The sequence below is a fragment of the Chamaea fasciata genome, unplaced genomic scaffold (assembly GCF_029207755.1).
Source record: "Chamaea fasciata isolate MVZ Bird 193981 ecotype frontalis unplaced genomic scaffold, bChaFas1.0.hap1 SCAF_14, whole genome shotgun sequence".
In the NCBI taxonomy this organism is placed as follows: Eukaryota; Metazoa; Chordata; class Aves; order Passeriformes; family Sylviidae; genus Chamaea; species Chamaea fasciata.
Window position 1 is genome coordinate 3,464,554 of NW_027094099.1, and position 17,587 is coordinate 3,482,140.

The 17,587-nt window shown below is 51.7% G+C and overlaps 1 protein-coding gene across 1 annotated transcript in view; it reads left to right on the forward strand.

The window, feature by feature from the left end:
* The first annotated feature begins 16,848 nt into the window (after positions 1–16,848).
* Positions 16,849–17,587, forward strand: part of SORD (sorbitol dehydrogenase) — a 10,204-nt gene continuing 9,465 nt past the window's right edge. Inside the window, exon 1 of the mRNA XM_066196608.1 lies at positions 16,849–17,137. Within this exon, the coding sequence (XP_066052705.1) occupies positions 16,894–17,137 (244 nt within the window). The 5' untranslated portion in view covers positions 16,849–16,893. The remainder of the gene's footprint in view (positions 17,138–17,587) is intronic.

Here is a 17,587-nt window from a genome sequence, read left to right on the forward strand (position 1 = left end):
TGGATTCACGTGTGCCCCGTGTGCGCTGCCCCAGCCCCGCCCCGGCTGCTCCCGCTGGGGTCCTGCTCAAAGGGACGCTCTGCGAGGTGATTTGGGGACACGGAATGTCCCCAAAATATCCACATCGCCAGACAGGATGAAGCTCTAGGTGCAGGAAAGCTCTGGGTGGAGCATGAGCTGTTGGCATCACGAGGGAAAGGGTGCAGGTCCATGACGCCTTTGGTCCTTGTGCTGCCTGGGCACGTGGGTCAATAGCCAAAGGACAAGCCTACTAGGGAATAGAGAAGATGACACTGAGGCTGGAAAAAATATAGGGGAAAAAGGCTGCTTTTGTCATGCTTTTGTTTTACACTTTACTGGAAACTCCTTCTCTTTTCCTTGTTTTGAAGGTGGGACAAAAGATAAATCTTGCAGCTTTTGGACTCTTTTCTCTTAAACATGCTGTGCTCTGCCACAGTTTGTGGTCTGGGCACTGCGGCAAGGAACACTTTGGGAATAGAAAATCCAGCTGTTCTGATCCAAAAGAGGCTCTCGGCATGGCTGTGCTGGATAAGCTGCTCCTGTTGCAGGTGCTTAGACACACTCACTGCCAGCCAGGGGGGGCAGATCCAAAACTGTCCCTGCTGCAACCAGAGAGGTAGGAAAGGATTCAAGTAAGCTCACACCAGCATTCATCCAGTGATGTGCTGGTCACAGGAGCTCCTGACTCTGAGTCAGGGGTGTCCCACAGTGCTGATGCTCCCCTCATGTCCCACATACCTTTGTTGATGGTTAAGGGTCCCCAGATGGAGCTCACTTATGTAGGTGACGATCACTGCCTTTCACCCACTTCTCTGGGAAATGTGATGAGGAACAATACAAAGGCTTTTGCAAAGGATCAAACCCCAGCAATTCCCATCTGCTGGTCTGACCTAACACTGCTGCCACTGTCCCCTTTCCTGCCCTCTCTCAGGCTGAATCCTGTCATGGCTAGAGATCACTTTGAACATCACTGATGACCTGCCCATTGTTTGTCCATCAGGCACAGAGCAATGGCTACAGCTGTGAGGAAATGTCTCAGAGAGCCCCAGCTCCATCCTGCAGCAGGATTTAACAGCTACTGCTCCCTGCTGATTTCCACAAATCATAGAATCACAGAATTTTTAAGGCTGGAAAAGTCCTCTAAGACCATTGAGTGCATCCATTCCCCAGCTAAACCAACATTCCCAAGCACCACAAGCACCACATCTTTGAACAGTTCCAGGGATGGTGACTCCACTACTGCCCTGGGCAGCCCCTTACAATGCTTGATCACCCCTTCAGGGAACAAATTTTCCCCAACGCTCAACCTAAACCTCCCCTGGCACAACTTGGGGCCGTTTCCTCTCATCTTGTCCCTTGTTCCCTGGAAGCAGAGACCAACTTCCCCACCTGGCTGTCCCTTCCTGTCAGGGAGTTGTGGAGAGCCAGAAAACCTCCCCTGAGCCTCCTTTTCCCCAGGCTGAGCCCCCCAACTGCCTCAGCTGCTCCTGGTGCTGCAGCCCCTTAACAGCTCCATTCCCTTCTCTGGACACGCTCCAGCCCCTCAATGTCACGAGGGGCCCAAAACTGAACACGGGATTTGAGGTGTGGCAAGAAGCTGCATCTCATGCAATGTTGCTGGGATTCCCTAGGCAAATATGTGTTGTCTACCCCCATGAGGGTGAGGAGCAGGTCTCCTGTGGTCAGGGAGCATCACATGTCTATGGGGCCCTCACCCACGGCATGTGGCCAGATAAAATGACTGGCCGAGGTGTATAATGATGGATGAACTCAGTAGCACCTCTGGAAGAGGCAGGTTGGGCTGACAGGTGTACAAGCAGGCTCAGCCAGGCCTGAAGTATCACCAGGAGGGCAGGAAGAGGTAGGGAATGATGGACACTGAGCAGGGAGGAGACAACGTTCTGGCCGCCTCAGGATTCCTTATTGCACAGTGCCCCCCTCTCAGGAGTTTTGCTTGGATATCACCACACTCTCACAGCTCCAAAAATTCCTCTGCTCTCCCCCTGCCAAACATCTACTTGCTGAATTATTCCCCAGCCCAGCAACAAGTCTGTAGAGATTTGGAATTGGCATCCTAATCCCCCGTGGAAAAAGACAGGTGATAAACAACGGATGCCACAGAGATCATGTAACAAAATAACTGTTAGGGAAAGGTGAGGGGGGATAGGTTCCACCCCCAAACTGCAGGATGATATTCCAGAGATGCCTTGGGACTCAAGGTGTTGCTGCGATGGGATCCTGAGGGTTATTAATTACAGGAGGTAACTCCATCGCGATTCAGAAAATACGTGGTATCAGGTCAGTTCCTCAAAGAACAAAAGCTGCTCTGAGCCAGTCAGGCTTTAACGGCGTTGATATTTGGGATAGTGCGATGAGAAATGCGCTCCTGGTCTGCACTGTCAAGGCATGAACAGTTTATCAGGAAAGCCAGGAGGTGGCATCCGAGACCTGAGCACAGGAAACCACAACGCTCCTCCAGCGGGAGCTCGACAGCAGCTCGCAACATAGGACAGTGGAGGAAATATGCATGCATTCTGTCATGCACCTTCTTCTCCTCCTCCTTGGGATGGGAAGAGCGGAGACACCGTAGGCAAAGAAGCTCTATATTAAGTTAATAGAGGAAAATATTTTTTTTCTGGTCAACTACAGCGTTGTTATCAAAAATACACTGAATTTGAATTTGAGCTGGGGGGGGGGGGGGCGGGATGCTGCTTCATAGTCCGAACGGGTTGAGGTGGGATTATCACCACTCATTGCCGGTCCTGGCTTGTTCCAGCTGAGCCTGGGAATCCCCTGAGGCTGGAGCTGTCCCTCTTCTGGGTGCCTCTCCATGCATAGCTCCTGGTATTAGTCATTTTACTCAAAAAGAAGTGTGATGCCTTCTGGGATGACACAGCCATGACACACTCGGCTCTCTATCCATAAGAGGAGTGGGAGCCTCCCCCGCGGGGCACTGGGCAACCTCCGCAGCTCCTTCGGCGAGTGTTGGGGGTTAGGTTTGTTTCTTTTCCTTTCCTCTCTTTTTTTTTTCTTCTTTTTTTCTTTTTTTCTTTTTTCTTTTCTTTTTTCTTTTTTCTTTTTTCTTTTTTCTTTTTTCTTTTTTCTTTTTTCTTTTTTTCTTTTTTCCTTCTCCCTCTCCTCTCCTCTCCTCTCCTCTCCTCTCCTCTCCTCTCCTCTCCTCTCCTCTCCTCTCCTCTCCTCTCCTCTCCTCTCCTCTCCTCTCCTCTCCTCTCCTCTCCTCTCCTCTCCTCTCCTCTCCTCTCCTCTCCTCTCCTCTTTAAAGAATTTTCCCCCCATAAGTTACCAAAGAGACCAAGTGTTGGATACTTAAGAGTACTTAACCAAAACAAAGAGGTGGCCAAAGCTCGGAGGGGGATATAACGCGAGTTTTGGGGGGCAGGTAAAGGACCGAGCTTGATGCAGTTGCTCGCTCTGGCGCTCAGCATCGGAGAGGAACACGGCCAGGCTGCTGCTTCCTGCGAGACGAGTTCACTGTCACCAGAAAAGTTCAGTCCTGGGAAATCTACCATCATCGGCTCACGTGCCCTGGAATTCTGAGCTTCTCTGCCACCCTGCTGGAGCTGGGCCAGCCCTGCTCCGCTGTCGGCTTCTTCGGCACTGCTCCTCTTGCTACAGTGTGATCCTGCAGCCCCCTGCCCTGCCCGGACATCCTGCCACCCCAGCTACCAGCCCAGGGCTTTCCACCGTTCCAGCCTGGTGTTCCGAGAATTCCTGCAGGGGCACCGAGACTAAACTGCCCTGGGTTTTTGTAAAGCAAAGCCCTCAAGGTTCTCGGTACTGTTTTTGTTATTAATGCTGTAGTTGTTGGTTTTGTTTGCTTTGTTATACATACTAGGAAAGAGCTGCTATTTCTATCCCCAAATCTTCTAAAAGCCTCTAACTGCAAAGTTATAATGGGAAAAAGGGGGCGGGGGGTGTGTTACATTCTCCATTCCAAGGGAAACTCCAGCTTTCCCTGGCAGATACCTGTCTTCCGAAACCGAGACAGCGAGTGAACATGAGATGGATAGGAGCACCACTGTCACCCGTCGGTGTGCTGGGACAGACGGCAGATGGCACCGGGAGATCAGCACGGGACAAGCTGGGATGCCTGAAGGGAGAAGAGGCCACTGCTGCATGTGTAGGTCTCAGCCCAGCGCAGGCAGGAGACCAAGAAGAACAAGCTGCAGCAACCCTGGGATAGGGGAACACCAGCTCCCCATAGAAACCTGGAAAGATCTCCAAATAGGTTCAAAATATCCTGCTCTCTTGGTCTGGGGTACTCAGATCAGGAGAAATCCAAGCTTTTTCCCTGGGGTGCAGATGGGTTGCAGAATGGTCCAGAATGGTCTTTCCCTCAAGAAAGACCATTCTGGGGGCTTTTGGATATCTTTTTTTGTCTGTGAAGGTCCCTTCAAATGGAGGGTCTCCCTCGACTGAACTCTCAAAATGGCACATAAAGTGGTTCCTCTCAAGGGAAGCCCTTTTAAGCCAGTGACAGAGGTGTTTGCCGTCAATTTGAACCTTAAGATGATGAAAATGGGATGGTTTCCCTCAATTCAAACCCATGAAACACTACCATAAAGGGATTCTCCTTCCATTTAAACAGGAAAATAATGGAAAGCAGAGATTGCCCACCAGGTGAGACACCCAAAATTATGAAAAAGGTGTTTTCCTTCAGTTGAGACCCTTCAAATCGTAGGTGAAAGGGGAATCTGCCCCAGCTGAAACACAATTACAGACAATTTTTCCCCCCTCAATTTAAATCCCTTTTCTTCTCATAACCCCTCTTTTCTGGGGGGAAGGGGGCACTGGGGAGGGACTGGGGGCACTTCCCCCTCCTCACTGGTCACACCTGGGGCTGCTGCACGTTGGAGAGTGGTGAGGAGTTCCATCCCAGTACCCCTCTTACTGGCAAGCACCAGGAGGGATGGTGAGAGCACTGGGAAGGAACTGGGAGCACTATTCCTTCTCAGGGGGCCCAAGGGCCCAGAGGAGGAGGGCCGGGGGAGGGGACTGGAGGTGAGTAGTCCCCCCTCCACCCTCCTCAGGAGGGAGCCCCCCCCACCCCGGGACCCTTGCTTCCCTAAGGAGGAGGGCCTCCCTAACCCCAGCCCCAACCCCATCCGGGGATACCCCAGTGTGATGTGGGGAAAGCCGGAGCCCCGGCGGTGTCGGGCGGTGTTTTGAACTGCAAGGGAACACCCACCGAGTGGGCCAGCCCCCGTGTGGGGGCTTCCAGGGAGGGTGGGGGGCACCGGGCTCCGGCTCTCTGGGCTTTATTCTCTGGCGCCCCGCGGCTGCGGGAGAAAGAAGGAGAGGGGAGGATGGAGGATGGGAATAGGGGGGCAGACGGGGTGGTCGGGGTGGGTGAGTCAAGGACAGAGGGCAGGTGGGGGGTGTTGGGGTGTGCAGGGCAGCAGGGAGAAGGGATGGGGGGAAGGAAGGGTGGAAGGAGGAACGGGAGGATAGAGGGGTAGGCTTGGGGTGTGTAGGGGGATAGGGAGAGGTGGTGGGGAGGGAGGGGAGAATGGAGAAGCATGGAGGAAGAGAAGTACAGAAGAAAAGAGATATAAAGGGGAAAAAAATCAAAAAAGAAAAGAGGTATAGAGAAACAGAGATATACAGCCCGGCCCGGCCACAGTATACTACTCCTGGTGCCGAGGGGCAAATGGCTATTTGGGCTACTCCCCGCGGTTTAAATCTCCTCGGCCCCTACCCGCGCAGCCGCTCTGGGGCCTCGTGCACCTGTGCAGGTCCCGCCCGTCACACCTGAGCCAGCCCTGCCCCGTCCCGCCCGTAAATCCCGGCGGATCCGCTCCCGCTCCGCTTTCTGCGGTGGATGCTTATCCCGGGATGCGGTGGGACCGTCGCTCGGAGCCCCGGACAGGGGGCTGCCCCTGGCGCTGCGCGGAGCCCAAGGCGCTGAGATGAGGCCGGAACCGGGATCTGGGCCCGGGGATTCGGGTCCTGGTCCTGCTGGTGCCTGCTGCGGGTGCCGGGCAGAGTCGCTTCTTCCTCGGCGGGCGGGGCGTGGGTCCTGGGGCCAGAGGATCGAGGCGGGATTGGGGCTGGGACAAAGCCGCTCCACGATGGGAGCTGGCCGAGCCGGACGCTGCCGCTCTTACTCCGGCTGCAGCCGGCGTGGGGCTGGAGTCCTCCCGGGGCTCCGCGGACGGTCCCGCCGCGGCCGCGGGGAGCCGGGGCTGTGGCGGTGCCGGGCGCTCCAGGAGGGCAGCGCTTCACTGGAGCAGCCGCTGGATCGCGGCTGGAAGCCGGCGGGGCCTGGGAATCGCCCCGACGCCGCCGCTCCCCCAGCGCTGCCTCCCGTCCCGCGGGGAGCCCGCTGGCGGACACCGAGCGGCGGCCGCGCCCGCAGCCCCCGGTGCGCGCTCCCGGCCCGGCCCCGCCCGCAGCCCTCACGGCGATGCCGGGCTCCCGCCTGCCCCGGTACTCCCGAGGTCGCTGCACTCCCCTGCGAACAGCAGCGCCCGCGTCCCCCTGCCCCGTGTCCGCATCCCCGGGGGTCTTCCGCCCGCCGCGCCCCCGCCGAACGAGCGGGGCTGCAGCCGCTGGGGCCGAGGCCGGAGCTGCTGCTCCTGCTTCGACTGGGCCCGCTGTGGAACTGTGGGACCTGCCGGGTCCCGTTCCTGCTTCGCGCGCTCATCCGATACCTGCCAGCTGAGATCTGTTGCTCTCCTTCCTCTCCCCCGCTTTTTCTGCAGCTCGCACTCTCCAATGGACAAACCTTTACCTTTAAAAAGCCGGTGAAAACTGTTTATTCTTCATTTCCAGAGCACAGGAGATAGGCAGTTGCAAAGAGCCAAGAGGATCATCAAGTCAAATGATGTGAAGTGAGTGGTCCAGCTGGGCATTGAACACAGAATCTTGGCCTTCTCAGCACCCTGAGCCAAGCACCTGAGCCAATCTCAGGATCATGAAGAAGGTCCTGCTTGGGATGGGAATGGCTGCTGCCAGCAAGGGAACTCCTATCCAAATGCAGCCCCTTCTCTTCTGCTAATGCTGCTTTACACACCAGCCCCTGCAATGGCTGCAGGGCAGAACTGGCTGACACCTCACATGACAGCACCAAACTCTTCCCATAACCCTGATTTTCCTGTCCTTTCCAGGATTTACCCAACAGAAAACAATATTCACTCATGCAATGTCCCTTTGCAGGGAGAAATGAGCAAGAGGGTTCCCTTGATCCACGGCCAAAGTTCTTCTGGAGAGTGGCAGGGAACATTTCCTGCAGGTGAGTGTTGCCAGGCTAAAATGATGGTGGCTGCTGAGGCCAGGGCTGCTTTTCTGGCCCAAAAGCCTCAGTGTCTCCTGCTCACTGCCAGCAACGTTCCTTGGTGTTTCTGTGTGTCCCAGCTGGCTGGGAGCACGGGATGGGAGGAAGCCAGAAGCCCCCGAAAGGCAACTGGCAGCTCTTGTCCTTGGGATCTGCAGGGGAGGAGCTGTGCCTGCAGTGTCCTGCAGTGTGCCAAACACACGGCCCAGGGATGGGCACGGGGCTGCTCAGACAGGGCTGGCACAGACACGGCTAAAGGGCTGCTCTGACTAGGTACGTGGAGATGCTGCAGCCCAGACAGAGGCACCCACAGCCCAGAAGCACCCCAAGGAACAGCTGGCATTGCCTGGGAATGGTGGCCCGGGCCGTTTGCAGTGGAGCTCAGACAGCAATTCCCAGTTCTGACCTCCCAGAGCTCCCACACAGTTGCCAGGTATGTCCTGGCCACTCCAAATCCCCCCCCTTCCAGCCTGAGGACATCATTCATCAGTAGCATTAAAGCCAAGACAATCTTCCCTCACAGAAATTAAATCCCAAGCAATAGCCCTTGGAGGTGCCTTAAAATCAAAGGTTCAAGTGGGATGAAGTTTTGTTTGGATGAAGTTTGGATTTTTTCAGGGAGCCAACTGGAAGTGCAGAAGTGATGGAAAGCTTTTGCAGGTGGGTCCCACTGGAGGTGTGCTTGAGGCAGGGATGTGCATCCATTTCCTGAGGGAAAAGAACTTGCAGAGACCACTGCTGAGGCTCTGAAAGGAGCTGATTAATTTTTTGCACAAAACAAACAAATAATAAAGAATTATGCCTTCCCTTAGAAAATGCCTTCTTCATTTTGAACCTTGTGTCCTAGAACTCAAACCATTAAAACCAGAAAACACACGTGAGGTGAACAAAAGTACCAGATATTGGACAAACCTTCTAACAGGCGTCATTCTAGAAAATGGTTTCTCCAAGTCTTTTCGCCTTATCCCAAGCCCTTCTTCATCCTTAGGGATCACTGCGTTCACTCCAAGGTACTTAGCAGGAAAAAGGAACAAATGGAGACTTTGTGGCTTCCCTGGGATCTCTTCTTGGACTGCCTTGGACAGTGACCAGTGACTGGGTGTTCTGCCAATCGATGGTGGCAATACAATGGACACAGACACCAATAGGATGAATAGTCTTATTTTACTGTTAATGTTGAGGCAAAATAGAGGTAAAAGGATACATTTGGTAAAACAATAAGCTTATTGCTCACTTGGCTTTAGCAACAAGTCAGAAGAAGCAAGGGAATGCATTGAATCATTACTGTAGGAGTGGGAGAGAGAGAATAGTGATTTAGATCCATCACCAATTGCCTGAATACTCCACCATCAGCCAGAGCCCGCAGACACTGGGGAGCCCCATTCTGAGCCCCAGCGAGGACCTGGAGAACCCTTCCCAGCAACTGGGGAAATCCTATGTGGTGCATCCACCCACAGCTGAGGTTTCCAGTTCATCCAAAAAGGGGTCCAGCTTTAGAGGCCCAAATTGACAAGTCCAAATGACTTGTTTAGCTTTTTGTGCAGAAAACATCAGGTTCTGATGGCCTGCTTCCCAACCAGCTGGGGCCAGGCCTTGGCCAGAGCCCAGGCCACAGGAAGGAAGGTTTTGCCTAAAATATTCTACTGACAAGTCTCTAGGGATAGCTGTAGGGAGAATTTCTTGATACGCCCTACACAAAGTGATACAAACAACTCTACAACAGGCAGTTTGGCATTAAGAACAGCTAATACTAAAGTTCTGATCACCTATTTTTAACTGAAGTGTCTTGATGGTATTAATAGCATCATGCTCAAGGTTCATCTTGTAAGTCAACTTAGGCTTAGGCCAGCGATTCAGGCCTTAGCATATTAGACCCCAACGATGGCCCCTTTCCATGGGAAACTAAACTCACCCCCCAGGTTCCTGATGTCAGTTTGTAGGAGGCATTTGGCACTCCAAGGGCAGCTAGGGTTCCAACTGGTGGCAGCTTGCATCTGGGAGAAATCCTGCCCCATTCGTCATTTTAGTCTCTAGAGTGTATGTCCTGCTATGCTCTCCCATTCCCTCCATTTCCCATGCTCCCTAGGCACGGCATAGCATGCCTCATCTCCTGGGCTTCATCCACTGGGTTTCTTCAGGTGGCATTCACCTGGTGGGCTTCATCCATTGGGCATCATCCCTGGGCTTTGTCCATTTGGCTTCACCTACTGAGCTTAATTGTGGCTGACACATTCCTTCCATGCTCCTCTGGGTTCCAGAAGTGAATCTGACCTCCTGATTCTCTCCTGGGTTCCAAGTCTCCATGCTGCTTACCCAGGACATGAGTTCCAGCAGGCAAAGGGAGAGTGGCAGCTTGTGCCAGTGTGTTAAAGCCAATGGAGCAATTGGTTAAAGCCAATTGCTACCAATGGCAGCAATTACTGATTGTCAGGGCAGGCTGATCCCACCACTGATGTGTTTCCATCACTTCCCTCGGCGCTTTGTCCTTGGCATCATGCTGAGGGCTGGGTTGGTTGCTCAGGGCTCCATGGCTGACAACATGGTCTCCCTCATGGGACAGCTACAAGTGGTCTTCTCTCTGTGGTGACAAAGACAGCCAGACTTGCCCACCCCCAACTAGAGTCACGCAGAATGTGCTGGAGTTTCCCAGGGATCTGTCACCTCTAAGGATCATGAACAAGGTTTTGGCAGAAGAGTCTTCTGATCCTTGCAAATGTCTGGGAAAGGCTGTCAACTACTCTCTGTCCACAGTGTCCCTGTTGTCAGCCTGGGCTGGATCCTTCTTCCCGCAGTAAGAAGCTTTATGGCTACCCAGCTCCAAATATCTGCCACCTCCTCCCTGCCAGGGGTTGGTTCATGTCTGCCAGTGTTCCCAGGAGGTCTCTGCACTGGTGGGTGACCCTGTGTGGCACTTCCAAAGGTGCCTGTTGGTGCAGCTGGATGCCAATTGACTGATACCAGCACCTTTCCTGGGGAACAAGTTCTACTAAGGCAGACAGTCTGAGCCTTCATTGTCACAGCAGGGCCCCTGATAAGTTCCTTCAAGCTCCTGTGATGGATTTGGCTTTATTAAACAGACATGGAAAGCTTATATCCAATATATGTAAAAAAAAAAAAGTGGTGGTGGAACCTTAAAAGCTATGTGAGCATTTAGTGAAGGCTAAAAATCCTCTCTTAGCATTTCACAGTTAAAAAATATTATTTTTCATTCCTGATGGAGAGGGCCTGTGTCTGGGGAGCAACTTTGTTGGGAAATGAGAGAAATTCCCATTGGGTGCAAGGGAAAAAAATTACACTGAGAGTGGCAGAGTGACTGGACAGGGTATGGAGCAGTGGTGAAGGGGTCTCTTCATCCTTGGAGACCTGCAGAATTGCCTTCAATTCAAACTTTCCTTGTTTCTTGCAATTTAGGGGACATTGCATGGGAGAGGGGTAACTCTGGTTAAACTGGTATCTCAGGCCACAGTCAGTAGTCATTTCTCACTCAATAAATGAGGAGGAATAGATATTTTTTGCTTAAAAATAGTCTCTAGCTAGAATGAAAAATGTCTATTGTTTTAGGGATTAAATATATGACACTGAAGGCAGACAATGCTTTCCAGGAGGTTTAAAACTTTCTAGAGTGTTCGAGCACTTCTTGGTGTTCTTTTCATGCCTGCCCTTAACTACTTTTTAATCTGTTTGTATTCTTACAAAAGATTATCACAAACAGACACACAAATCCTAAGCCAGTAAGTACACCTGGGTTTCTAAAGAAAATACGTTGTGGTGCAGAAAAAGGTGATCTCCCAGCATGTGTGTTTGTGTATGGGATCAGAGCAAAGCTGCCACGCACGGGAGGTTCTTGAGATAGAAAGTGAAAGCAAATGCTGGTGACACTCACAGAAGGCGCTTTGGGGTAAGCACTGAAAAAACAAAAGGTTTTCTCATGTTTTTCTCAGCGGAAATAATCAGAACTGTGGGCTTTCCCTTTCTGGGCAAAGTTTTAGGCATGAATGTCAGACCTTGCAGCTCCAAGAATGGAGAGGGACTGATCAAAGCCAACATCAGAATGAGAAAGGGGAGAGGTGGGCAGAGCTGTTCAGAGTAAAAACATCCCTGAGCCACCACACAGAATACTTTGTGCAGTGGACTGTGGAAAATAGTATTTTTGTAACTACTTCCATTTAATTTCATGTCTCTTCTTCCGAGCATAGCCCTGCATGAATGAGGCAGGATGCAAAGCAGCATTTTGGGACAGTCCCAGAAGAAAAGCCAAATGTTGGAGCACTGCTAGGAGTAGTGAGGAACAGCATCTCCAGAGCCTGTGATGAAAGAGAGATGCAAGGAGAGGAGACATCTCCTCCCTGAGATAAAGGAGCAGGGATGGACACCTTCCCTTGGACAAACTGCTCCACAAAACAATCCCAAAAAGAACAGAGGACTTGTCTGGGGTGAACCAGCTCCATGTCAGCGCAGCAAACCGTGTGGGGCCCGTGTTGTGCCCAGTAATAGATCTTAAGGAATGACACTTCTCAGAAATGCCAACTGGAGTCAAGAAAGCATTCGACACGCTTTGTTTTGTATCTAGGGAGATGTGCCTTGAGGTGCCCTGACTTGCCTACAGAAATCCCACTGCTGCTCAAAGCAGAGCCTTTGGGTAAACACAGGCAAACCCAACCTGCTCAGTGGAAGTTCTGGGGCTACAGGGACACACATGCTCATGTCCAGAGAGTGCTCCTAGGTACAGCTTCCTTACCTCCCACTCCCATGGATTTTGAACTGATTTACATATCCCTTCTCTCTGTCACTTGCACCCCACTCTTTTATTCCTTTTCTAGGATCTCCTGCTACAGCAATATTTCTGGTCACTATTAAAAGATGTGTAAACTCTTTGTGGGGGAAATGGAGCAGATAGTTTAGATAATTTTGAAAATATTTCTCTAGGGAAGAGCAAATACAGGCTTTACACCAGCACGGATGCTTATGTGACTGAGGCCTTTAGGAGCAAAGCTTGAACTGAATGCCTTGTTCTGCTGATTTGAACCAATAAGTAGATCATTGAATCATGCGATCATGGAATATCCTGAGTTAGAAGGGATCCAGTCCAACTCTTTGCCCTGCACAGGACAACCCAAGAATCCCCCCATGCATCTGAGAGCATTGTCCAAATGCTTCTGGTGATAGTCTACAACAAGCAGCACGTGAGCCTGAGGAACTGGGACAGTGCTTGCCTCCCATAGAGGCTGGAGATGAAGTTGCCAGAGGCATTCTGGCAGTCTCTTGAATGAAACATCAGTAAAATTGTACTTCAGAGAGAAGGGGATCAGACCAGGCAGATGGGGGCACAGCAACACCACTAAAAGAACGATGCTGGTGCACGGATTTGGAAGGGTGGGTTTTGTCTGCTCTTGGAGTGGCAATGTCAGAACAAAGAAGGAAGCAGCATGGGAGGCTTCAAAATAGGTTACCAAGAAGATCTTGCTGATTGTAAAGCAGTTTTAAAACCACAAATACCTGGGAGAAGAGAGAAGGGCTGTTTGTGGGCACACAGAGTAGGAGTTAGTCACAAAGCAAAGCAGATATTCTGTGGGTTATGACCCTGAACCTGAACTCCACCAGATTTCTGGGTGATTCCTTGTGGTCTGCATCCTGCCCTGGCATAGCCTGCCAATCTCCAGCATGACTCACACACCTACAGGATTTTCCAGGAAAGCACACACAAAAAAATTAGGTAGACACATTGCCCCAGAGTCAACAACCAACCTATCACAGATCCATCACTGCCATTCAGACAAAGCTCATTTGCAGAAAAGTTTGATAGTGAGTTCTGTATTTCTCGGGGTGAACACACAGTGCAGAAGGACTGTCAACCACTGTGCTCCTTTCCCACCTCAGGCTTGGGGACAGGGTGGTTGTCCTGCAGGAAACAGCCACCTCTCCCAGGAAGGGGGAACACACACACCTTCATGCTCTTAAAAATCTGGCACTCAATGCCTAAATATTTGTTTCACGAGGACGTGTCGAATTATTTCCTGAGTGGTGTTTCCCTGGGGACAGTTGTGTTAAATATTAATTGATGGGATGATATGAGGTGTCATGCCTTATCAGCACACAGAGCTGAGTTCACAGGTGGACAAGGAAGTCAGGGCTGAGGATGGTTTCTGTGAAAATCTCAAATCTGAGTACGCAAATAACTCTGTGTTTTGTAAATACCCAACTGATGGAGTCATGGCATTTATAGAAAAGGTGGAGGGAACAATGGCACGTACACGAGGGGGTGATGAAAGTCTTGACCCAGAACAGAAAATAATGCAAAAAAACTACAACGGACAGCCGCAAAGGCTCCCAGGGCCTTCTTCTCCCATTGGATTATTTGATTATTATTTCAGAATCTAATTGTCCCACTAGGAGCTATCCATAGGATTACTGAACTTCATCCTAATCCAGGTTGGGTGATAGGTCACTACCTTACACAGCCCTACCACTCAAGGTCCCTTTGGTTCAGAGGTGACATATAAAACTGTCACAGGATGGTGGCTTTATAGATGAGGTTCAGTTATCACAGTTAGTACTGTAATAACTAATTGACTTATTTTTCTAACTCTGCCAAAGGTAATGGTAGGTCTTGGACAGGCACCTTAGAATTTTCTGCGTCACTTTCAGAGAAAACTTTGATCTATCTGGTCAGAAATAGAATTGTGGTGTTGGGGTGTGGAAGAAGCTCCAGAGCCATCCTGTTGAGGGTGACAACATCTCCTATGCAAACACAGGAATCCTTTATAAGGCAACTAATGGAAGGAGAATAGGAGCATCTATCTATGTGAGTCCTGCTTGATCTGTGCATGGAGATGGAGAGTTGATACAAATGGAGAGACTTAGCCCAGGCTACAGAGAATTCAACCCCTTGATTGCATTTTGGACCAGGCAGTGGCTTACCCTGACATCTGAATTTACAGCAGCTATTTGGCCACTCCACACAGGGTCTCCAGGAAAACATCACCCCAAGGCTGCCCCAGCTGTGGGACTGCTAAAGGGTCACTGCAGGGAGCCCTGGGTTCCAAGTACTGTCCTCCCCCTCCATGGGGACTGGTGGGTGTGTGACCTGCAATGTTGTTCCTTATTTTGGGGAGTTCATCCTCCAAGACATGGGGATGCATCTCCCTGAGGTCATGCCCCCCCTCTCTTCACTGAGTTAGTTCTGAAGTGTTTTATAATTTGCACACAAAGAAAATACACACTGAGTCTGACTGCTGCAAGTGAACTGAATTATTTTCATGTCAACAAAGCACCCACCTCCTTACCCAGTGAGGCCACAAAGTCCTGATCATAGACTAAACAGGCAAACATTTGGTTGAGTTGATGCAAAGTGAAATGGCTCTGGTAGTAAGAATTGTTGTGCGAGGTCACACCACGGCTATGACATAATCCCACAGCACTGCTCTTGTGTGCCTGGAGGAATGTGAACAGCCACCTCACCAGTGAAAGCCAGACACCCACACACGCAGGTGAAAGAGAAATTAATTCAGGACTAAGTCCTAAGTGTTTTTTTGCCTTTAGGTGGCAGTCAAAAGGGCTTCTCAGGCAATGCTGAAGGCAAACAAAGAGAAATGGAGCATGGCAAGGTCTTCAAAAAATCTTTCAAAGGAATATCTTGGAGAATTTGTAGTGTCTGGTGAAGTCCTTGTGGTCCTGAAGGAAGAGCAGGCCCAACAGACACAGGCAGCAAATTCTAGCAGAGAAAACATGGAAGTGTGAAGTGAATCTGATTCAGAAAGGAAGCAGGAAAGAGAAGAGAAGAGAGAGAAGAGAAGAGAAGAGAGAGAAGAGAAGAGAAGAGAAGAGAAGAGAAGAGAAGAGAAGAGAAGAGAAGAGAGAAGAGAAGAGAAGAGAAGAGGAAGAGAAGAGAAGAGAAGAGAAGAGAAGAGAAGAGAAGAGAAGAGAGAGAAGAGAAGAGAAGAGAAGAGAAGAGAGAGAAGAGAAGAGAAGAGAAGAGAAGAGAACTGAGGGCAAAGTGCTGACAGTCATGGCCCGGAGGAGCAGAAGAGCTGAAGGAACCAGTTTCCCTGCCCCCCAAAAAAGTCACTTTTTGCCCAAAGCCTGGCAAGAAACTGACATGGGAACCTAAAGAATTGTATCACCACCTTTCTCTAAAATGCAAATATTCCTTCTTCCGTGGATGTGGCAGGAATCATGTTGCTGTGTGAACAATAAGTAAGGTGTTTTGTCACAGCTTCCCGTGAATTTGTTCCCCTGCCCTGAGAGTCACCACAGCTATGATGCTGACAGACTCCAATAAATGTTCCAGGAAATGAACCCAAAGGAAAAAAAAAAAAGGCATCAGTCTTCATGTGCCTGGGAGGTGAAACATTTTTAGGGGAACTAAATTCATAAAAATATTTATTCATTCAAGGAGGAGAAAAAATAATATTAGAAACACAGGCTGTTTTTAGCTGGTTCTGGCAATTTTACATGATAAATCCTGTATATTTTCTATTTTTCCAAGGAAGTCAAGCTTGGAAAGCTTTCAGAAACAGAATGGTCTTAGAATGCTCTTCCCACTGGTGACCTATGACAAGACCCGAGGGGAACAGCTGAAGCTGTGTCAGAGGAGGGTTAGGTTCGATGTGAGGAAAGGTTTCTTCCTCAGAGGGTGGTGGGGCACAAAACAGGCTCCCCAGGGAATGGTCACAGCCCCAAGGCTGCCAGAGCTCCAGGAGCGTTTGGACAATGCTCCAAGTCCAGTGTGGGACTGTTGGGGTGTCCTGTGCAGGGACAGGACTTGGACTTGATGGTCCTTCTGGGTACCTTAAACCCAGGATATTCCATGATTCAATGACACTGGAGGGGATAATCTATTTAAGATGTTTGTCAACTCCATGTGAGCAGAAAACCTCTTTTCCCCCAAAACCCAGAATCCCTGAACTCTCTAATTTTTCCCCCCATTAGCTATTTCTGCAGATGAAAATCAATCATGTCATGTCCAGGCAAGCCCACAGACCACATTTAAATGAATTTTAATAAAAGTGCAGGGTGCAGTGTTGTCACCATCACAGCCTGGAGCTGGAGCTGCGGCTGGGACTGGGTCTGGAAGCAGTGTCTGGGGCAGGAGCTGGAGATGGGGCTGGAGCTGCCCCTGAAGCAGGGTTGGGACTGGAACTGGAGCAGGGCTGGAGCTGGAATTGGAGCTGGAGCCGGGTCTTGGAGCCGGGGGCTGAGGCTGGGACTCGGCCGGGAGTCAGGGCTGCAGCAGGCACTGGAGATGGAGCTGGAGCTGGGGCTGGACCCAGGGCCTGAAGCTGGAGTTAGAGCCTGAAGCTGAGGCTGAAGCTGGAGCTGTGACAGGGGCTGAGGCCTGGAATTGGAGCTGGAGCTGGGGCCTACAGCTGGAGCTGGGGGACCTGGGCCCGGAGGTGGGCCTGGAGCTGGGCCCAGCGCTGGGGTCGGGGCTGGAGCCGGTCGTGCCCGCTCGGTGCCGGGGGCGGTGCCGGGCCCGGCGGGCGGGCGGGGCGGGGGCCGGAGCACGAGCGGCCCCCGGAGCACGGGCTGCGCCCCCGGCAGCGGACCTTGAACCCGGGGCCGTGCCGAGCTGAGCCATGGCGGCAGCGGGGCAGAACGTGGCCGTGGTGGTTCACCGAGCCGGGGACCTGCGCCTGGTATGCGCGGGAGGAGCCGGGGCCGGGCGGGGGCGGCGGGCGGGAGCGGCTGCCGCGGGCCGGGGGACTGAGACCGCGGCACCGGGGGCGTCCGGCAGCCCCGGCTCCTGCCGGGTCGGGGGCAGCGTGAAGCGGCCCCCCAGCTGCCAGCGGGAACGGGCCGCCGCCGCCCCGTGTCGGCGGGGTGACCTGGGGGGCGCGGGGACCCAAATTCGGGGGTGTCCCATGGCTGGGCCCTCCCATCCCCTCTGTGGGGGAGCCTGTGGCCGCTTGGGGCTCTTCACACCGTTACGGGGAATATAAACTAGACAAGGGGGAAAAACAAACAAACAAAACACCAGCCCTCGTATGCCTGGGAGGTGCAATATTTTTGCAAGAGAAGTAGATTCATGGATACACTCATTCAATCAAGCAGAAGGATGCAACAGTATCAGAAGCATGGTCTATTTTTAGCTGGTTCTGGCAACTTTGCGTGTCCTATCATGTATATTTTCTCATTTTCCAGTCTTGGAAAGGTTTCAGCTGCAGAATACTCTTAGGAGACACAGGAGGGGATAATCTTGAGGTATTTGCCGACTGTGGGTGGAGAAGCTTTTATCCCTGAAACCCAGAGTACCCCAAAATCTTCCCCCCC